This window comes from Artibeus jamaicensis, unplaced genomic scaffold (genome assembly GCF_021234435.1).
Source record: "Artibeus jamaicensis isolate MK-2021 breed Jamaican fruit bat unplaced genomic scaffold, CSHL_Jam_final contig_76, whole genome shotgun sequence".
NCBI lineage: Eukaryota > Metazoa > Chordata > Mammalia > Chiroptera > Phyllostomidae > Artibeus > Artibeus jamaicensis.
This window is the reverse complement of record NW_026521954.1, coordinates 16868756-16885879: the sequence shown is the minus strand read 5'-3', so window position 1 is coordinate 16885879 and position 17124 is coordinate 16868756. Positions and strand designations below refer to the sequence as shown.

Sequence of the window (17124 nt, the reverse complement as noted above, 5' to 3'; positions counted from 1 at the left end):
TTTCTTGGAGATGTTTTTTGAAATGATGGTAACAGTTTGAAAAAGCTACACACTTATGTTCTATTCTTAGAGCATCCTGGTCCCCACTAGCTTATTCAGTGTTCTCAGAATTCAAACATGTACGAGGGGTGACCAAAAAAATCCTGAAATTTTTTCATCAAAATTTTTGTATTTATTCTTGTACATTTAAACTTCAGTCCTCTTCAAAGTACATTTGATGCAATATACCTATCAGATTTTTTTTTCAACTGGACAAAACAATTTTTGAACTTGTCAATTTTGTTCCCTTTTAGTGCTTTTGCAGATCTTTGTTTTATTTATATCAGCAAAATGTTTCCCTTTGAGGACCTTTTTCATCCGGGGAAACCATGTATAGGATTTTACTGCAGATTTATAGGGTTTTAACCCCCTATTGTTCCATGACCGTCTTCACCCCAGCAGCGAAGCTTAGATGTCAGCAACTCCCATCTTGATGGTTTCAGTGGCATCTTTTAGTTATCTGTACTGGCTGTCTCTTCACCCTGTACAATGGCAGCCACTGCTCCTCCTGGCACGTTCACTTGGCCTTTCTTCATCCCTAGGCTGACACTTCTTACCCATTCTCTAATACTGACATGCATGGGCTTCTCTCCTTAGCCTTAGTAAATTAGTTGACTTCAACCTCATGGCTTCAGATATCTAGCCATGACTTCTCTTGTGAACTTTAGATTCATACTCTCAGTCACTTAGTAAATTCCTCCCCCTGGATGGCTTGTAGATACTTAAAACATACACTCATATTACCCACATCCTCTTACCATTATGTCCTATAGTTGATACAAGTATGTCTTACTGCTAACCTCTAATATTTTCCTAGAAACTCAAGCATTTCACTTGGCTTTGAACCCCCAAAATTTAGTCTCGTGCCTTGCAAAAAATAGTCCCTCAATAAATATTTGGTAATTGAATGACAGTGATGGATGTTAAAATATGTTATTGATATCCATGCTTAATAAATGCAATAATGTAAGTGCAAGTTGGATATAGAATCTTTGGTTTTAAGTGAAAACCTCCTAGTTAATTATGCCCAACCTCAAACATCCCCTACGATTTTTCTGAGTTGTCTTTGACAAACTTCAGACTCCTTACAAGGTCAATGCTAGAGGATTTTGTTATTTGACTCATGTATCGAAGGGATGCCAGAATGAAGGCAGGCTCTGGGATATAGTTAGGAATTTGTAGGCAGCTTTTAGTCATAAATCAAAGTGAGATACAATTCTCAGTGGGTGGCGATACTGGTGTCAGGTGCGTAGCTAGTGATTTGAGTCAAGTAAGCAAGTCTGCCTACAAGCTTTAATGGATTTGAGGTCCAGCAGTTCTTCCATTAAAGATTAAAGTAACTGACAGAGACAAATTGTTAACCAAACTTTCTTCTCATTTTCCCTTTGAATTATTAAGTTAAACACACCTCCGATCCAGATAGCTGATGCTAGAAGGCTCTCTTAAATCAAGACTAAAACTTCAGTCTATTTAGGCTACACGGGCTTCTTTTACTTAAGTGACATTAGTGCAAATGTGTATCCCCGGAGCTAGATTGCTTTTCTCCTCTGCCGCCCATATCTCAGGAGGGCTGATGTTTTGGAAATACTTTAACAAGTCTTAGAACCAGTTTACCTGGGGAAGGAAGAAAGACTGAAGATCAGCAAAGGTGTATCAAACCCAGCTAAAGTTTCTTAATTAAACCAAATGCAAGAAGAAGAGAGACCCTCTGCTTTTCACTGCTGTAGTGTTATTTCTGGTGGTGGTCCAGACCAGATTTACAAGTCAAAGTTGCAGTCTTAAAAATACAAAATCATTAACTGTGTGTTGTTACCCGATGGGTGATTCTCTCTCTGCGCCCACTTCCATTCTCCGATGGTCGTGATAATAATGGCCCCTCCAGTTTTCCCAAATTTGAGTAGCTCCTGGCATGGACAGAAGGCTAAATGACAAGCTCTAATTGGCCTATTTCTGTGTTAAATTTGGGCAAGCAGGCAGAGGTAGAACAGAGGAGAAAAAGTGTTTCTCCTTTTTGGTAAACCACACATGTTTTTTCCCATTACCCTCCCTTCTTTGGAAGTCTAGGAAGATTGTCAGAACTTTCTGTGGCTCTGTGCTAGCTCTCACTGTTTTCTGTGCTCAAGCATTCATTTTGAATGCTAGGTTCGTTTGAACCTAGCATCTCATTTAATGCTTAAAACAAGCCCTTGAGATGGCTACCATTATTCTCCTAATGCCACACACCTAAGTGACAAATCTAGGTTACTAATTTGAGTTGATGGTCCTCCGTTATCATGCATTATGCTAAAAGACTTTTCTAATTCCTGTCCCTGGACATCTTTTCACTGGGGACTAGTCAAGTTTGCACAATTCGGCAAGTGTTGGCTTGCTTCTAGAGAGCTGTGTGAACTCTTCCCCGTTTCATTTTTAGTTTTTTAGCATCTCCTTTTCACTCTGATACCATCTCCTTATTATAGAAACGGATTCAAGATGTCATTCCTTTTGAATACAAACTTCACAGGAGACGATCTCGGAGCACATGTCCTGGGAGGAAAATGAATTATAAGTGGAAGACTAACAGAAGGTAGAAGATAGTCTTAGAAGAGGAGCAAATTCTGGGTGGGAAGATGAATGAGAGGAGGCACCCAGACACAAGGGAGAGTTGGCCCTGGAACAACATGAGTTTGAACTGTGGGTCTACCTATGTATGAATCTTTTCCAATAAATACCTCATACTCTTTTCTGTCTGCAGCTGGGAGTCAGAGGTTGCCGAGGGCAGACTGTGTGCGGTGACCTGCCCACTTTATAGGGGGACTTCAATGTCTGCACATTTTGGCATTCACTGCAGGTCCTGGAACCAATCCCCCACAGTTATGAAGAGGCAATTTTAAGTTTGGGGAGAATCAAAATTACCTGCAGATTTTCAACTGCTTTGGGTTCAGTGCCCCTAACCTCTGAGTTGTTCAAGGGTCAACTGTAGTTCCAAATGGATTAGAATATAAAAAATAAAAAAATAAAAGATTTAGGTAAACCGTGTAGGTGTATAAATCACATTATAAGAAGGAGGTTTAGTTAGATGGATTTACAATCAAAATAAATCAGGAAAGGGAATTAAGGTGTTTGGACATATCAGAAGATGCTGCTATTTGGAATTTATGTTACTTGCAAAAATATTTTGAATTAGCCCTTTCTTAAACTTAAGTACAAGGAATAAAAAATTATCATCGAAGCACTGATTTTCAAAGAAGGATTTTTCAAAAGGAGAGGCAAATAGGATGATAAGCATTGTAATCAAGTTTACCAACCTGAAGGAGTTTGAACTCAATATTTTGCTATATTCCCCAATCTCGATAGCACCAAAAGGATTCATGGGTTTAAGAAATTGTCAGAAGAGGCCTGTGTACACAGTAAACCTGATTATTTTGATTCCATTTGCTACACTGAATGTTTTCAAGAGAACAGTGATTTCCCTTTGTATTCAAATAAGAATGTCCAGCTAGAAAATAATTGAGCAGGTTTAGCTATATTGGAAACCAAAGAAGAGAAATTAGATAGTGCTTATTAATCAGATACGGTTCAGTGCATATTTATTAAATAAATCTTGACTGTTTGTTAAATTGGACAGGCACTGTTTCAGCCTGCCAATTTTGTTACCTGCATCTTCTATTAAATTGTTCAAAATGTGTCCATGAATCCAGGGATTTTTTTTTCTAAACAATCTCTAGCCTCTCATTTAAATAATCCAACATAATTTTTGAAAACTGTCACATTCCATAGAATAAACTTAGAAACTGTCAACCCTGAACTCCTCTGTTCAAACCAGTCTTACAAGGTTGAAAGCACAGAAATAGATAAAAAGACAACTTTTGTCAAGGTCTTGGACAGTGGCCAGGCGGATGTGTCCAGTCCTTGCATTTGCTGACGTGCTGTTTTGCTAGTGTACATTCTTAGCTGCTTTAGCTTACTCCTTTGTTCAAAATTAGATTTTTTTTTCTAGCTAGAGGATCCATTACCAGTTAGATATTTTCTTTTCTATTGCTGATTCTAAGTGTGATAACTTCAGCAAATACAAAGCCATTTATTGTGGACTATTACAATAATTTAACTTGCAGCTTGAACCTCACTGTCACCATTTATTACTGCAATATTTTTAATGGCTAAATAATTGTCCTTAATTGATCAATAAGTTGGGAGGGGTGAGCGTTTGAATTTCTATGAGGATCACTTCAGCGTTAATCCCAGGAATTTTTCAGCTGTAATTTGATACAGAGACTGCATTAGTTTTTTTGATTACCAAGAAAAACTAAAGGGGACATTGGCAAGGCCTCCCTTAATGACTGGGGGTCACTAAGTACAAACACTACACCTTCTTATTAGCACGGTCATCCCCAGAACTGCCATCTATTTAAAGTGGTGAAAAAGCAAGAGAAATCTCTATATTTCAGTGTTTTCATTAGCAGAAAGACTGTATCGTACACAGAACTATCCTGTTTAAGATTTTACCTCAAAACCATTAAACATGAATGGGCTGGCATTTCCCCGGGGGGCTGGGATGCTGAGCTATGCAGTTTTCATGGCCACCCTTTCTTCCTCACATGAGTTTTCATCAATAGCCTAAAATCTCACAGGCATAAACTCCGATCTGCAGAGAAATGAAAAGGAGTTTATATGAGCAGAAGTCACACAGCTGCTGGGGTGGAGGTCCCTCAGAAGGGTCCAGCGGTCACCGTAAGGCGTGGGGGCATGCTGCACAATTGACTTGGTAACTTTGCCAGAGAAGATGTGCGATCAAACATGCAGCTGGAAGGATTGTTGCTGTTTCAATGAAGATAAAGTATTTCAGAGAGACTGGCAAAAGCAGAACCAAAATTAAAATATTTGTATTTTATACATAAAGATGACACCTTGACAGAGTGTCCTCATCTGACAGCTGCCCGAAGACCGTCCAGTGAGCTCTCACCAACAGTGCAGAAAGCAGTGTGGGTGGCACGGGATTTTTTTGGAGGATGGAACAATTGCTACACCCATAGCCTTTTACAGATTAAATAGATGGGAGCAAAGGAAAATGTCTGCAGTGGAATTGGCATTTAATCCAAACCTACTATAAATCTTCGTTTTTTAAAATACATCTTCCAAAAAGTGGAATTACAGGGAGAGATCATTTCGATGGAAAATCCTTCTAGGAGAGGAAAATAAAGAAATTTCCCCTACCGCATACCTTTGCTAATGTGCCGACAGACTGAACCAAAAGGATATCAAGGAGGATATAACAAATCCTGTTCGTGGTTTATTTCCCTGTGCACAAAAGTGGTGATGTTCTGTGTCTCCTGTGTCTACTTACTCATAAAATTCACCCGCCCCTGGCCCTACGTGCATGCACACACGGACACATGCATACACACACTGACACAGCGTTCTCTGGGATGGTTGCCATGCATGTCCATGAGAGCTGGCTGAGTTTGAGGTGCACTCAGCCCCGTGGGACTCGACCATAGAAGCTGGTCCTCCATGAGGGGATTGAGCCTCTGAGACTAACCTCTTAAATCAAAACCCAGAGTCCCACTGTGATGTCAGGGAGTCTTCCCACCCATCAGTGAGAAGAAGTCTGCCTGTGGCATTCTTGAACATAATATGATACTGCTGATTTTTGGTTTTGTCACAGAGGAGACTTACATGCAGATATGTGACCAATGACTTTTATACAAAATTTACTGTGACGTTAAGGCATTGAAATAATTTTAAGTCAACTAAAATTGCACCGGTTTCTCATATTTTTAATTAATTTTAGGTCCAGTGGATGTGACAATTTTAGCTAAATGTAACCCCTGCTTGTCAAATCCATGTAAAAATGATGGCACTTGTAACAACGACCCAGTTGACTTTTATCGCTGCACCTGTCCATATGGGTTCAAGGTAAGCAGAAGCCATGATAGGAGTCGCGCCCTGAGAACACGCTTTCTCTGGTGGGTCTGCCTTACTTTATTGTGCTAACAACTAATACTTGACTTACACTCAACTCTGCTCTGCTCGGCCATTCCTTCTCCAGGGGCAGGACTGCGATGTCCCGATTCATGCATGCATCAGTAACCCGTGTAAACATGGAGGGACCTGCCACTTAAAAGAAGGAGAGAAAGACGGATTCTGGTAGGTCATTCATTAGTCTGTGACCTGTGGTGGGAGGATTGGAGCAAGAAGCAAATCGGCATTTTCTTTTTCAGACCAAGGAAGATTATGTTAAAAGGAATGCCAGAAATCTATTCATAATGATAATATATATGAGTTCCTCTCTGAGATATTGAAATATAAAAACAAATGGAGATCTTACAGTATTTTCAGTGCAGGAGTCTACAAACATCAAGAAATTTGCACATGCACACATTACAATTCATCAAGTTAGATTACTTCAAGACAAGATAGTGGTTCTGTTATGCTAATTAATAGCCAGCTAGTCTCCCACTGCAAGCCATATATTCATCTGTTATCACGTGTATTGCTTAAAAGACAGTGTGTAGGTTCCACTGAAACAGAAAGTTAATGATTCCTTTCCAAGCCCCAATATAAGTAGAAAACCATGCTGTGAACATTTTTAATCTGGAGTTATTTAATCATACAGTACAATTACTTCAGATGTACTTCATGAATTATGAAATAGAGTTCTTATAATGACACTAATAATTTCACATGTGAATGCTAGTGTACTACTAAAGCTTATTAGAAATATGACTTTTTATAATAAATGGGCTTTATTTCTGCATTCTGTTATGAAATGATCTCTTTTACATCCAGGCTTTTCAAAGATTATTCTGATGCCCATCAAGATAAAATGTACGATGTTTTATGCCAGTGAAAAAATTGTGTTTGTTGAGATGTAAAGAGAACATTCACATTTTATAATTACAAGGAAGAAAAAGTTTTATTTTCAATTTTTTTTGTTTGTTTTGAGACATGAAGAGCATTACACATAAGGAAGCAGGTGTTGTTGTTTTTTTTTAATCAGAACGAATTCCTCCTCATTTATGAACAAAGAAGCGTGAATTGTTTTACTAGAGCAGCACTTGAGACTTACATAAACTTGCTGGTGTTTCGGATCCACCAGTGTATTGGATTGACTGACTCATGGGGCCGCAGGGCCACGGGCCATCTTGCAGCCAGAATTGATTGCTTTTCCAAATTGTTTCCGACTTGGAGGATATTACCTTAAATTGATGCTTACAACGTGTCATTTAAAAGCATTTTAAAAATCAGTTTCTTGTAGTTAAAAGTACTGTAATTCATGAGTGTATGTAGGTTTTTTCCCCAATATTTAGACCATATGGTTGTAAAATGCAAGGGGGTGTTTTTATTTGCTTTGTTTTGATTTTTTACTTTCTTCCCCCTTTTGCTGGGCAGGTGTATTTGTGCTGATGGATTTGAAGGAGAACATTGTGAAATCAATGTTGATGACTGTGAAGATAATGACTGTGAAAATAATTCTACGTGTGTCGATGGGATTAATAACTACACGTGCCTTTGTCCACCTGAGTACACAGGTAGGAAGAATTGGAAATGGTTGGCTGTCAGTCTGTGTATCTGAACACATCATGGGCACTCTGCTGCACGTGTTTACTAAACCACTGGATTGTGTAATAACTGGTAGGTGTTTGAGAAATTAGATGTAATGTAAATAATAGATGGAGTTAAAGGTGTTTTCAGCCAAGCCAATGAAAGAACACCAAGCTCAGTTATATGCTATCCAGCAAAAAAGGAGTTATCACACTGAAGCTATTAGTCTCACAATTGAATGACATTGCTATACAAAGCATTTTTCCTGTGCAAAGCAACCCACCAAAATATATGTGAAAAAAGGCACTTCTTTACCTAGTCAAAACATAATTAAGCATTTCAGATTGTATCCATTCTTGTTCTTCACTAATGAGTTTTTTCCCTCCAGTAACTCATATGATTTAAAATAAAATACTAAGCACTTTGAATGATCTTCTGAGAACATCACCTTTTTCCCAACATTCTCTTTCATGGGATGATAAATCTCCTAAGACTATTCAATTTTATTAACTTCTTCCCTGGATAAATCAATTTGCTATAAAGTCAACATCAAGTTTATAACCTGGCTATTATATAAGAATATCTATTTTGATTAATTTGTGTGGCTATGAATAAGAAACTTCACATTTACAATCTTGTTTTCTTACTAAACCACTTAGTTTTAATATATGATAGAGAAAAAGAGACTGTCATATATTTTATTTGTAAGAAAAAGCGGAGAGGTAGTTCCTGTCACTCTGTTTGAAGTTACCATTTTTACTTCGCTGGGTATTTTTCATTAACTGCATTTGTTTTCATAGAATTTAATATATAGTTAAGAGTATCAGAGGGTGAAATAACTATGTAAGTGGCAAAGGTCAACATCTCTAAACATGAAAGATGAAATTACAGCTGTCTGATTCATTGTCTCAGGGATTTGTTGGGTAACCATAGAAATTTAAGCTTTTATGGGATACCTACACTTGGCATCTCACTAAGTACCTTTCTTTATGGTAAAATGATAGACAGAATAACAGGATTTCATTTTAACACCCCGATCTGCACAAGTGCCCTGAAGCTGTCATTTTTTTATACCAAGGAAGCACCTGGTATCTTATAAAGTAATATACTGAGTCCAGTAGAAATATGAGCATGTTGTATTTATCAATTTCTCTATTACGTATATGTAGCCCTTGGGCTCCCTCATGGGCCGAATTTGAGCATTCTCTGATATTTTGTGTTAATGAGGGACAGCAAGTCTGTTCTGCATGCACAAATTCTGAGGCACTTAGAGCTCCCCTGGGAATTGAGTTTTATTGGATGAGCTCATTTAGATCTGTATAAGAAGCCCAGTATCTGCACTAAACTCTGTTACCTAGATTTACCCAGGTAGAATAGTTCTCTTTTCCCACCGTTGTTCTAATCATTATATTAGGAACTTAATTCACTTAATCTTTGAGGTCTCTTTGAACCAGTATATTCTGACCAGGACAAAATGGACCAAGGCACGTCAAGCACACCTTACCTAGCCAATGAGGTCCAGGGCACAGGAACCAGGAATTGGTCTATACCCCCTTTGTGTTGACAACTACAGAAGGTGGAAAACTCTTCTGAGTTGGTTTGGAGAGTCCTCCTGCCTTGGCTTCAGACTTGCTGTACCTTGTCCCTTATTCATTTCTTTGGAGTCTTTGTCTTAGCTTCTCATTTTTCATGTTCCAAGCTCCCTTCTTACACCCAGTCCTCTTAACCACATATTTTCTCCCCACAAAAGTTTCCCATCAGTGCAGCCTCCTCTGAGATATATTACAAAGCCTCATCTCTCTGTGCCAGATCTCTTTCTCTGAAACATCCAAAAAACTCAACACTTAGCAAAACCACTTTTTAGCCAAAATGTGACATCTACAGAAGCTGTCATGTGGGAGCCTGCCAAGACTATGTGTCAAGAGCCATTTGGTTCTCAAAGGGACTGAGACTCCTTTAGTCTTCTTAAGCACAGCTATTGCAAATAATCGGTTTGCCTTGATTTTGGCAAAGTATAAACAAAAATACTGAGCTCCATAGAAACTTAAGAGCATGGAGATGTTACCACTCTGTGTACTGAGTCCTGTGGGCAATGAAGAGTTTGACGATTTGGCATCAGAGCAGATATCTAAACGAGGCCCTTTTGTAACTCATCTATTAACTGTAGTGTTTGTGTCCATATGTGAAGTGAGCTCATTTACAAAATATCAAACAACCATCTGCAGATTTTGAAATCAGGGGCACCTCATGGCCTTTAATTATAGGAAAATATAAATTGGGCTCTAAAGTTTTATATCCTCCTTCATCCAAGTCTGCAGTGAGGGAGGAATTTTCTTATAATGTGGCCGTATTCTTTTCGATTTACTATGTTTGGAGTCCAATTAATGAGCGTGAGATCCGGGGACAGAAACCCTGTACTGCTCAGGGAATACAATAATGTTGTCAATGTTTAAAAATCATTCAAGTCACAAGTTGCTTTCTGTTTGAAGATTTTTACTCCATACCCCAAAGGCATAAATGAAAATTTGAACCCCTTGGTTGGAACAAATAAAACTTCACGGAAAAAGCTTGTAAAATATTATGGGGAAAGCTTTTACATTTGGCATCCGTGGCAAGAGTCAGACTGGACACACTGTTGTTCATGGAGAAAATTCAGAGATCTGAAAGCCATCGGGTGGAGGAGTCATCCTGTGATGGGCAGGCTATAAAACACAGCTCCAAATATTCCGAATAAAAGGACCCGCCACTGGAAAATTTATTAAATTTCTTTAAGCGCTGGGGCCAGCCCATCACCGGAAATAGTTATTGATTGATGGGAGGGCAGAATGATCTGCTCTTTTCTGCTGCAGGGATTAACAACGTAAATTTTAGGGGTCGGTATTTTTTTTCTATTATCTAAATCTTGTTATACTCTCCCAACGCTAGTTCTCAAAACTGTTGTTTTCTGTTTAATTCATTACTTGTTCCAGTTGTATAATATATAGTTGCTGATTGCTGATATTCTTCATACAAAATTAATTTTTGAGAAGTTTAATTCAGTACACTTGTAAATTAAAATCACTACACTCAGGATTGAGCATAGTTAATTTTTGAGAAATTTAATTCAGTATTATTTTAAAGTAAAATCACTAAGGTAAGGATTGAGCAAGTATAACTTTAGAATTGGGAAATTCAAAAAATTTAAATTTACTTCAGGGTTTTCATTTTAAGAGATTGTGTTTTTTGATTTTTTTAATTAAAAAAAAATCGATTATGTTATCCTCTCTAAAACCAAGGTATTTCTTAAAGGAAAAATTTTCAAGGAATTCCTGAAAATATATAAGCTCAAAACCTATAAAAATGAAAATGACAAACACGGCACCCCCGCCATGTTGAAAACTTGATGTCTTTTCTTAAAGTCTGGTATGACTTTAGGTGTTAAATTGAAAAATATATTTCTGCATATTTCCTAAGAGTCAGAACCCTGGATCTACTCAGTCAGACTATGTTTTTTAAAGAACCCCATTCGCATGGACCACATACAAAGATGATGCTCAGTTGATCACAATGTAACCCACAGGGTCACTTAATGGGATGACAGATTCAGTGAATGAAAGTTTCCATACCAGCTGGGCAATGTAAAGATGTAGAATATATGTTGTGGAAAATACTCAGAACTCTTCGTTCCTATTTTGTACCATTATCTCTTTGTTTTTCCAAGTCTCTAATGCCCACATGCAAACCATTAAGCACACATGTTAAAAAATAAGGCTGGTTGTTAAGTCACCTGGTTTAGATGCAGATCTCTGGCTCCCTGTGACGGCCTTTGCCTGTTGCCTCCTTTCCTCCGTGTCTGTGCGCTTGGCCGGCCGTAGGTAAGAAATGGAAGCCTTGCTTCACTTTGCCCTCTCACCCTTGGCCTCTCTGTTGTTAAATGCATTAGCTTCCTGTGCTCTGCTGTTGTACCGCAATGTAAAAAGTCTCTTGTCTCTTCTGTCTTTGTCGCTGCCAGCTGCTAATCTGAATGAGGTGGAAAAAGGTTAGTTGCCTTTTAAGTCTATTATGATTTTCATTTCTGTTTCCCTGTTTCTTTTAAAGACTTCATTATGTCGGAATGTTGACATGATAAAAGGAATGTTTACAACATCTGAAATTAATGTGTTCAATCAGCCAGGCAGATCCTGTATAGATGAGTAGCTGTGCCAAACACTGTAAGACGGGCATCTGAAATGCACTTTCCCAGTTTCTAGAAGGCTGTGAAAGAGACCTCCTGAGTGGGAAGAAGGGTGGCTGAAAAGGAAGACTAACACTTTCTACTTTCTACTTTCCTGTGTTCTTTTACTTTTTGAAAAGTTTTGTATATTTTATTGATTATGCTTTTACTTTTTTAAAGATATCATGAACGTGAACTATTTCACAATGAAAAATATGTGTCATTAATAGTACATCAGCTAGGGTATAGGTAGAAAAATGTTTTCAGTAGTGGGAATTTTTCAATAACATTAAACTAACATCTTTGCTAATTTTAAACAGGAGAAATATTGAGAGGTGTATACATTTATTAAAACATTTTATAAAGTAAATATAAAGCCCAAGAGGTTGGCTTATAAAATGACATTGTAAAATTCATATTATATTATATCATGAATACTAGGCAGTATTTTTAAAGCATAAAAAAGAATCATTTGATTAATGTATTTAATCATTGACATCTATATGGTCCACGGAAGCTCCCCAAATATATCAGGGACCAGGAAAGGAAGTCCTAGAACTGACTAAGGCAGTAGACGTATTCAAGGAATCATTATGGAACCTTTGTGAAATGGTATCTTGAAGATTCAGAATTAGTACCAATAACACTGGATTTTCACTCATTCCATTAACCAAAGTCTTCAGGTGCCAGCCAGGTGCAGGCACAGCACGGTATAAGAAGCCCAATACATGCTTGTCTGGACAGTTGCAGTTGTGTGGGAAGCACCGGTAGTAAGAATATAGAGTTGATGTGGATACATTATACGGCAGCTCGCCCTGTCCCCCTTTGCTAAGGACTCATTTCTTCCTGTTGCATTGTTTGGGTGATTTGCTGTGTTTGGTCACTTACTCTTACTATGTGCAGAATTAAGTTGAAAAAATGGTTTCATATTTTAAAGATGTAAAAATACGGTCTGGTCAATTCTCTGGATTAATGTGCCCAACACCATTCTTAGTCAAATGTCATCTCTCCTTTTTACAAGTACTAAAGCAATTGGTAGTCGGAGGCAGAAATGTCCGAGGTCTGATTGTATCTCAGAAACACAACAGCAATTATTCTGCCATAGGGATACGCCCTTAAACAGCTCTACACACCCTCAGGGGCCAGCCTGGCAGTGTGATAGTGTTTTAAATCACCACGTGGTTTCATGTGTTGACTGAACTTCCTGCTCATGTTATAAAAGACGTCTTTTATTTCCAAGCACCACTGCTGACAGAATTTGCTTTTAAAAGCAGTCAAACTATTCTGTTTTTTAATCCAAATCTTAAGTAGAAATAAAATTCCAGTTTCTTTATAACATTGAGGGTGATTTTCTTAAATAAAAAGAGGTTCTGTAACTGGCATATGGTTAATTTTTAAAATCCCCGTAGATATGAACAATAAGGATTTGAGCAATAACCTGTATAAAACAGTGAGAAAGCACTCACCCAGGGATTCGCACCCTGTAAAAGGGGGTCCAGATATGAGCCTCAGTCTATGACCCCAAGGCATGCACACTAACTTGGTGACTTGCACTGGAACCAGTCCCCCCTTACTTGCTGTCCTCCAGCCTTGGAATGCTCGTACGTCCCACAGTGACTCCAACTAACCCATGATGCCAAACAAGCTCTTCTGCTGTCTCTTCAGCTTGCCACACAGAATGGCCCCTTCGGTGCATTTGAAAAAAGTACAGGTAGCAGCAAAATTCAGGTATAGGCAAGCAATCTGTTTTATCTACATGTGAGAAAAGCAAGAAAGTGTCTAATCAATGCCTGTATAATTAATTAATTAATGTCCCCGATGACTAGGCTACTTTCCCTTACTGAGGGCAGGTGGATACTGATGAATTTGTATCGCAAATGGGGAAAGCTCAGGTGTCTCCTCCTAAGGTTTATCACCTCTGGGACAGTTTAAGGAAATGCAGGGACCCGGTGCGACATTGTCCTCTGATGGAGAGACAATGAGCCCTGAATATGGTACCCACGTTTATTTTATAGGGATGGGTTAGATAGAGCTCAAAGATGTTTTGTAAACTTAGGGAGACGCTGCAGGCACAGACTGTTCCATTCCCAGGCTGTTTAACCGATACATACGTCTACTGCAAAAGTTACACCGCAAACAGCTGAAGCTTGTGGTTATCTATGTCCTGTTTAACACCTGCGGGTCCCGGCTGTTGTCGCTGCTGGCTTGATCTGCCTTTGCCGATGCAAGCAGTCAAGTACGCTTTGTGAAGCACTCAACCTTGGCTGTGACACCAGCCTTCACTGTCCCTCACAATCTGTACTGCAGAAATATCAAGGGCTACCCTACATGACCTATGAAATGTTAATGCTTTGCATCATTTAATTCCAGCCATCATCTCTACATTGACATAGCTTAGAGGAGTTGATGGCATAAGAATCCTTACAGTTATTTCAATGGAGAAAATTCCACCTAAAGGAAATTGTTTTTGTAAGGGAAATTTTTCTCCCCATATTTTTCAGTACTGTCTTTTTAACATTATTATTTTGTTATTTTTTTATGCTTACTTCAAGTGGAAAGACTTTACCTGGGGTTAAGTCTTTAGGTTTTTTTTTTACCCCCTTACTCTACTTTGAAGTTTGAAAAAATATTAAATGCTAAAAAACTCTTGGATTCTGTTGCATTTTTTAGGTTTTATACATAGTTTTGGACTTTTATGATCTCTTAAAAATAGTGACTCCTTCTGTTATTGATTCTACCTCGAAATGTGTAAGGTTTTTATATCCAAGTCAATACAGTTGCAGACATACCTGCAGTCTGCTTTTAACTAGAGAAAATTCTCTGGCAACCTAGTGATACTGTGTGGTTTTTGTACATCTTCCAGCCTTTCAAAACCCTCTTAAATGCCCTTGAATCTCAGAAAACATTTTAATGACCCTGTTTGCTCTTCAGTTTATAGGCAGAAACCGCTTAGCCCAGAACAACAGTTCAGCTTAACCAAGTCCTATTCAAACCAATTTGGGTTTATTTATTTTCAAAACGGATTTAAATATTTCTGCAGTTTCAGTAGCTGTTGGAATTGGCTCCATTATTTAGATACAATGTTCCAATGAGGAAGTCCTGAAAAACACTCCTTTTTGTTTATTTATTGGGGAGGTAAGTTTTTCCATATTAAAAATTCAGAAGATATTTATTGAGAAAATACCTTATGCAGGACACTGTGCTAAGCATTCAAAGTGATACAAAAATGCATAAAACATTACCCTTGTCTACCAGGCGGAATCTTTGGCTTTGGTTCTCCCTGCAAGTTCAGGCTAGGTCGGTCAGTTTCCCAGTGCAAAGTCATCACTCCTCGCAAACCAATAAAGTTAACAGCATCGCATAGTCACTCTCCCAGTTCTTACGCAAAGAGAAACACTCTTCTCTGACTACAAAGTCCAACCAAACTTTCTGGCAAGCAAGCATTATGGAGCAATCCATTTTATATCATTTAGGACAAAAGTGAGAACATAAAATGATTTCCCCTGTTGGAAACATCTTAATATCCAGACTTATAGCATGTGCTTTTTGAGTCTTCCTATTTAGAATTGTGATTAACTTGGCCTCATGAGGCTGGTTGCTCTGTGGCGATATCCTGTGGGAACATGTGTCCCATGTACACAGTTTGGGCACCAAGAGGACATTTATCAGTGGCTCACCTACCTTCAGAAATTCGGGGCCCCTTAGCAGCAGTCCCCCGTATTTCTACACTGACGGTGGGATTTAACTGAGGTCAGAGAAGTGGGTGCGACCTGGATTGTTTGTTGATCAAGATCATGCTGTGAAGGTTGGTAACTTTTTCTAACTGAAAGGACAAATTTCAGGATAGTTAACACAAATAAAAGAGCCTCCGGTTTTTTAAAGGAACCTTCAGGAAGAGTTGGCTCTCCTAAAAAAGTAAATAGAATCATGCTATTTATAAATAATTCTTTACTTACTGATGGACATAAAAGCACCTGTTACCATCACCATCGAGAACCATGGAGACTGGACTTCTGCCCGTGTCAGTGTGCTGTGGTGACCGGGAGGTAGCCTTGAGCAGAGTCTGTAACAAACAGAACTGGTGCAGCTCAGCAAAAGAGGAGGAGATAGAAGTACTTTTCTTTCAGGTCCAATTCATTTAACCTGTCCTAGGATGACTCCCGTAATTCCATCAGCTGTGTCCACCCTCTACTAAAGTTCACCCGTCACCATGCTACACTGCAGAGTCTGTAAGAGGAGAAAGAATGTTTTTCTTTACCTGAATAAATAACAAAAGGAACACCACAATGAGATATCACCTCACACCTGTCAGAATGGCCATCATCGATAAAGCAACAAACAAGTGCTGGCGAGGATGTGGGGGAAAGGGAACCCCTGCACACTGTTGGTGGGGATGCAGGCTGGAGCAGCCACTGTGGGGAGCAGTGCGGAGTAAATGCAAAATATTAAACGTGCATCTGCCTTTGGACCCAGCGATCCCACTTCTGAGAATATATCCCAAGAAACCTGGAACACTAATTCGAAAGAATATGAGCACCCCTATGTTCGTTACAGTGTTGTTTACAATAGCCAAGATTTGGAGATAGCCCAAGTGCCCTTTAGTAGATGAATGAATAAAAAAGCTGTGGTATATTCACATAATAAAATACTACTTGGCCATTAAAAAAAAAGGAAATCCTACCTTCTATGACAGTATGGATGAACCCGGTGAGCATTATACTACGTGAAATAAGCTAGTCAGAGAAAGACAGATACCATATGATTGCACTCATATGTGGAATCTAATGAACAAAATCAACTAACAAGAAAACCAAACTGGTGATATATAATTTCTAGTATGAATTGAATGGAATTTTTAAATTTGGTCATGTGAATTATTGAGCTCCACTTATCCTCACCTTTCTCAAACATGCCACTTAAGTGCTTATGTACACACTTCCGTGACCCCCGGCCTCATCCTCTCCACTTCTGCTGGGGACTGTTGTTAGTTGGCAGACAAGATCACAGGAAAGTCTGAGTCCACAGGCTGCCCATGTCAGGCCAGATATCAGAATGCAAATCTGTTACCAGTTTTCTTTATATTCTCTCTGCTTTGTCTCTGTATTGTCCCTATGCCACGTGGTCTCCTTTAGTAACATTTAAAAACATTTTCCTTTGAGATGCAGTCAGATCAGTGCTATCGTTCACGTTTTCGGCAGCTGCCAAGTATCTAGTTAGTGGCAGATAATTTGCTAGTTAATGCAAAGGGAATAAAGAGGTACAAACAAATAAATAAAGGTGTCCACCCCCTGTCCTCACATAGTATGCAGTTAAGAAATTCAGTCTCATTTATTTTACTCAATAAATTGCTCTTTGATACCTTCCCTTGCTGT

The 17124-nt window shown here is 38.7% G+C and overlaps 1 protein-coding gene across 4 annotated transcripts in view; it reads left to right on the top strand.

The window, feature by feature from the left end:
- SLIT2 (slit guidance ligand 2) overlaps positions 1–17124 on the top strand; it is a 318505-nt gene that overhangs the window by 262656 nt on the left and 38725 nt on the right. For 2 of the 4 annotated variants that reach the window (XM_053672435.1, XM_053672434.1), the window contains 4 exons: positions 5807–5931; positions 6065–6162; positions 7408–7547; positions 11552–11578. In XM_053672435.1, coding sequence (XP_053528410.1) covers positions 5807–5931; positions 6065–6162; positions 7408–7547; positions 11552–11578 — 390 coding nt within the window. The remainder of the gene's footprint in view (positions 1–5806; positions 5932–6064; positions 6163–7407; positions 7548–11551; positions 11579–17124) is intronic. The other 2 variants (XM_037140744.2, XM_037140742.2) reach the window with 1 other exon arrangement.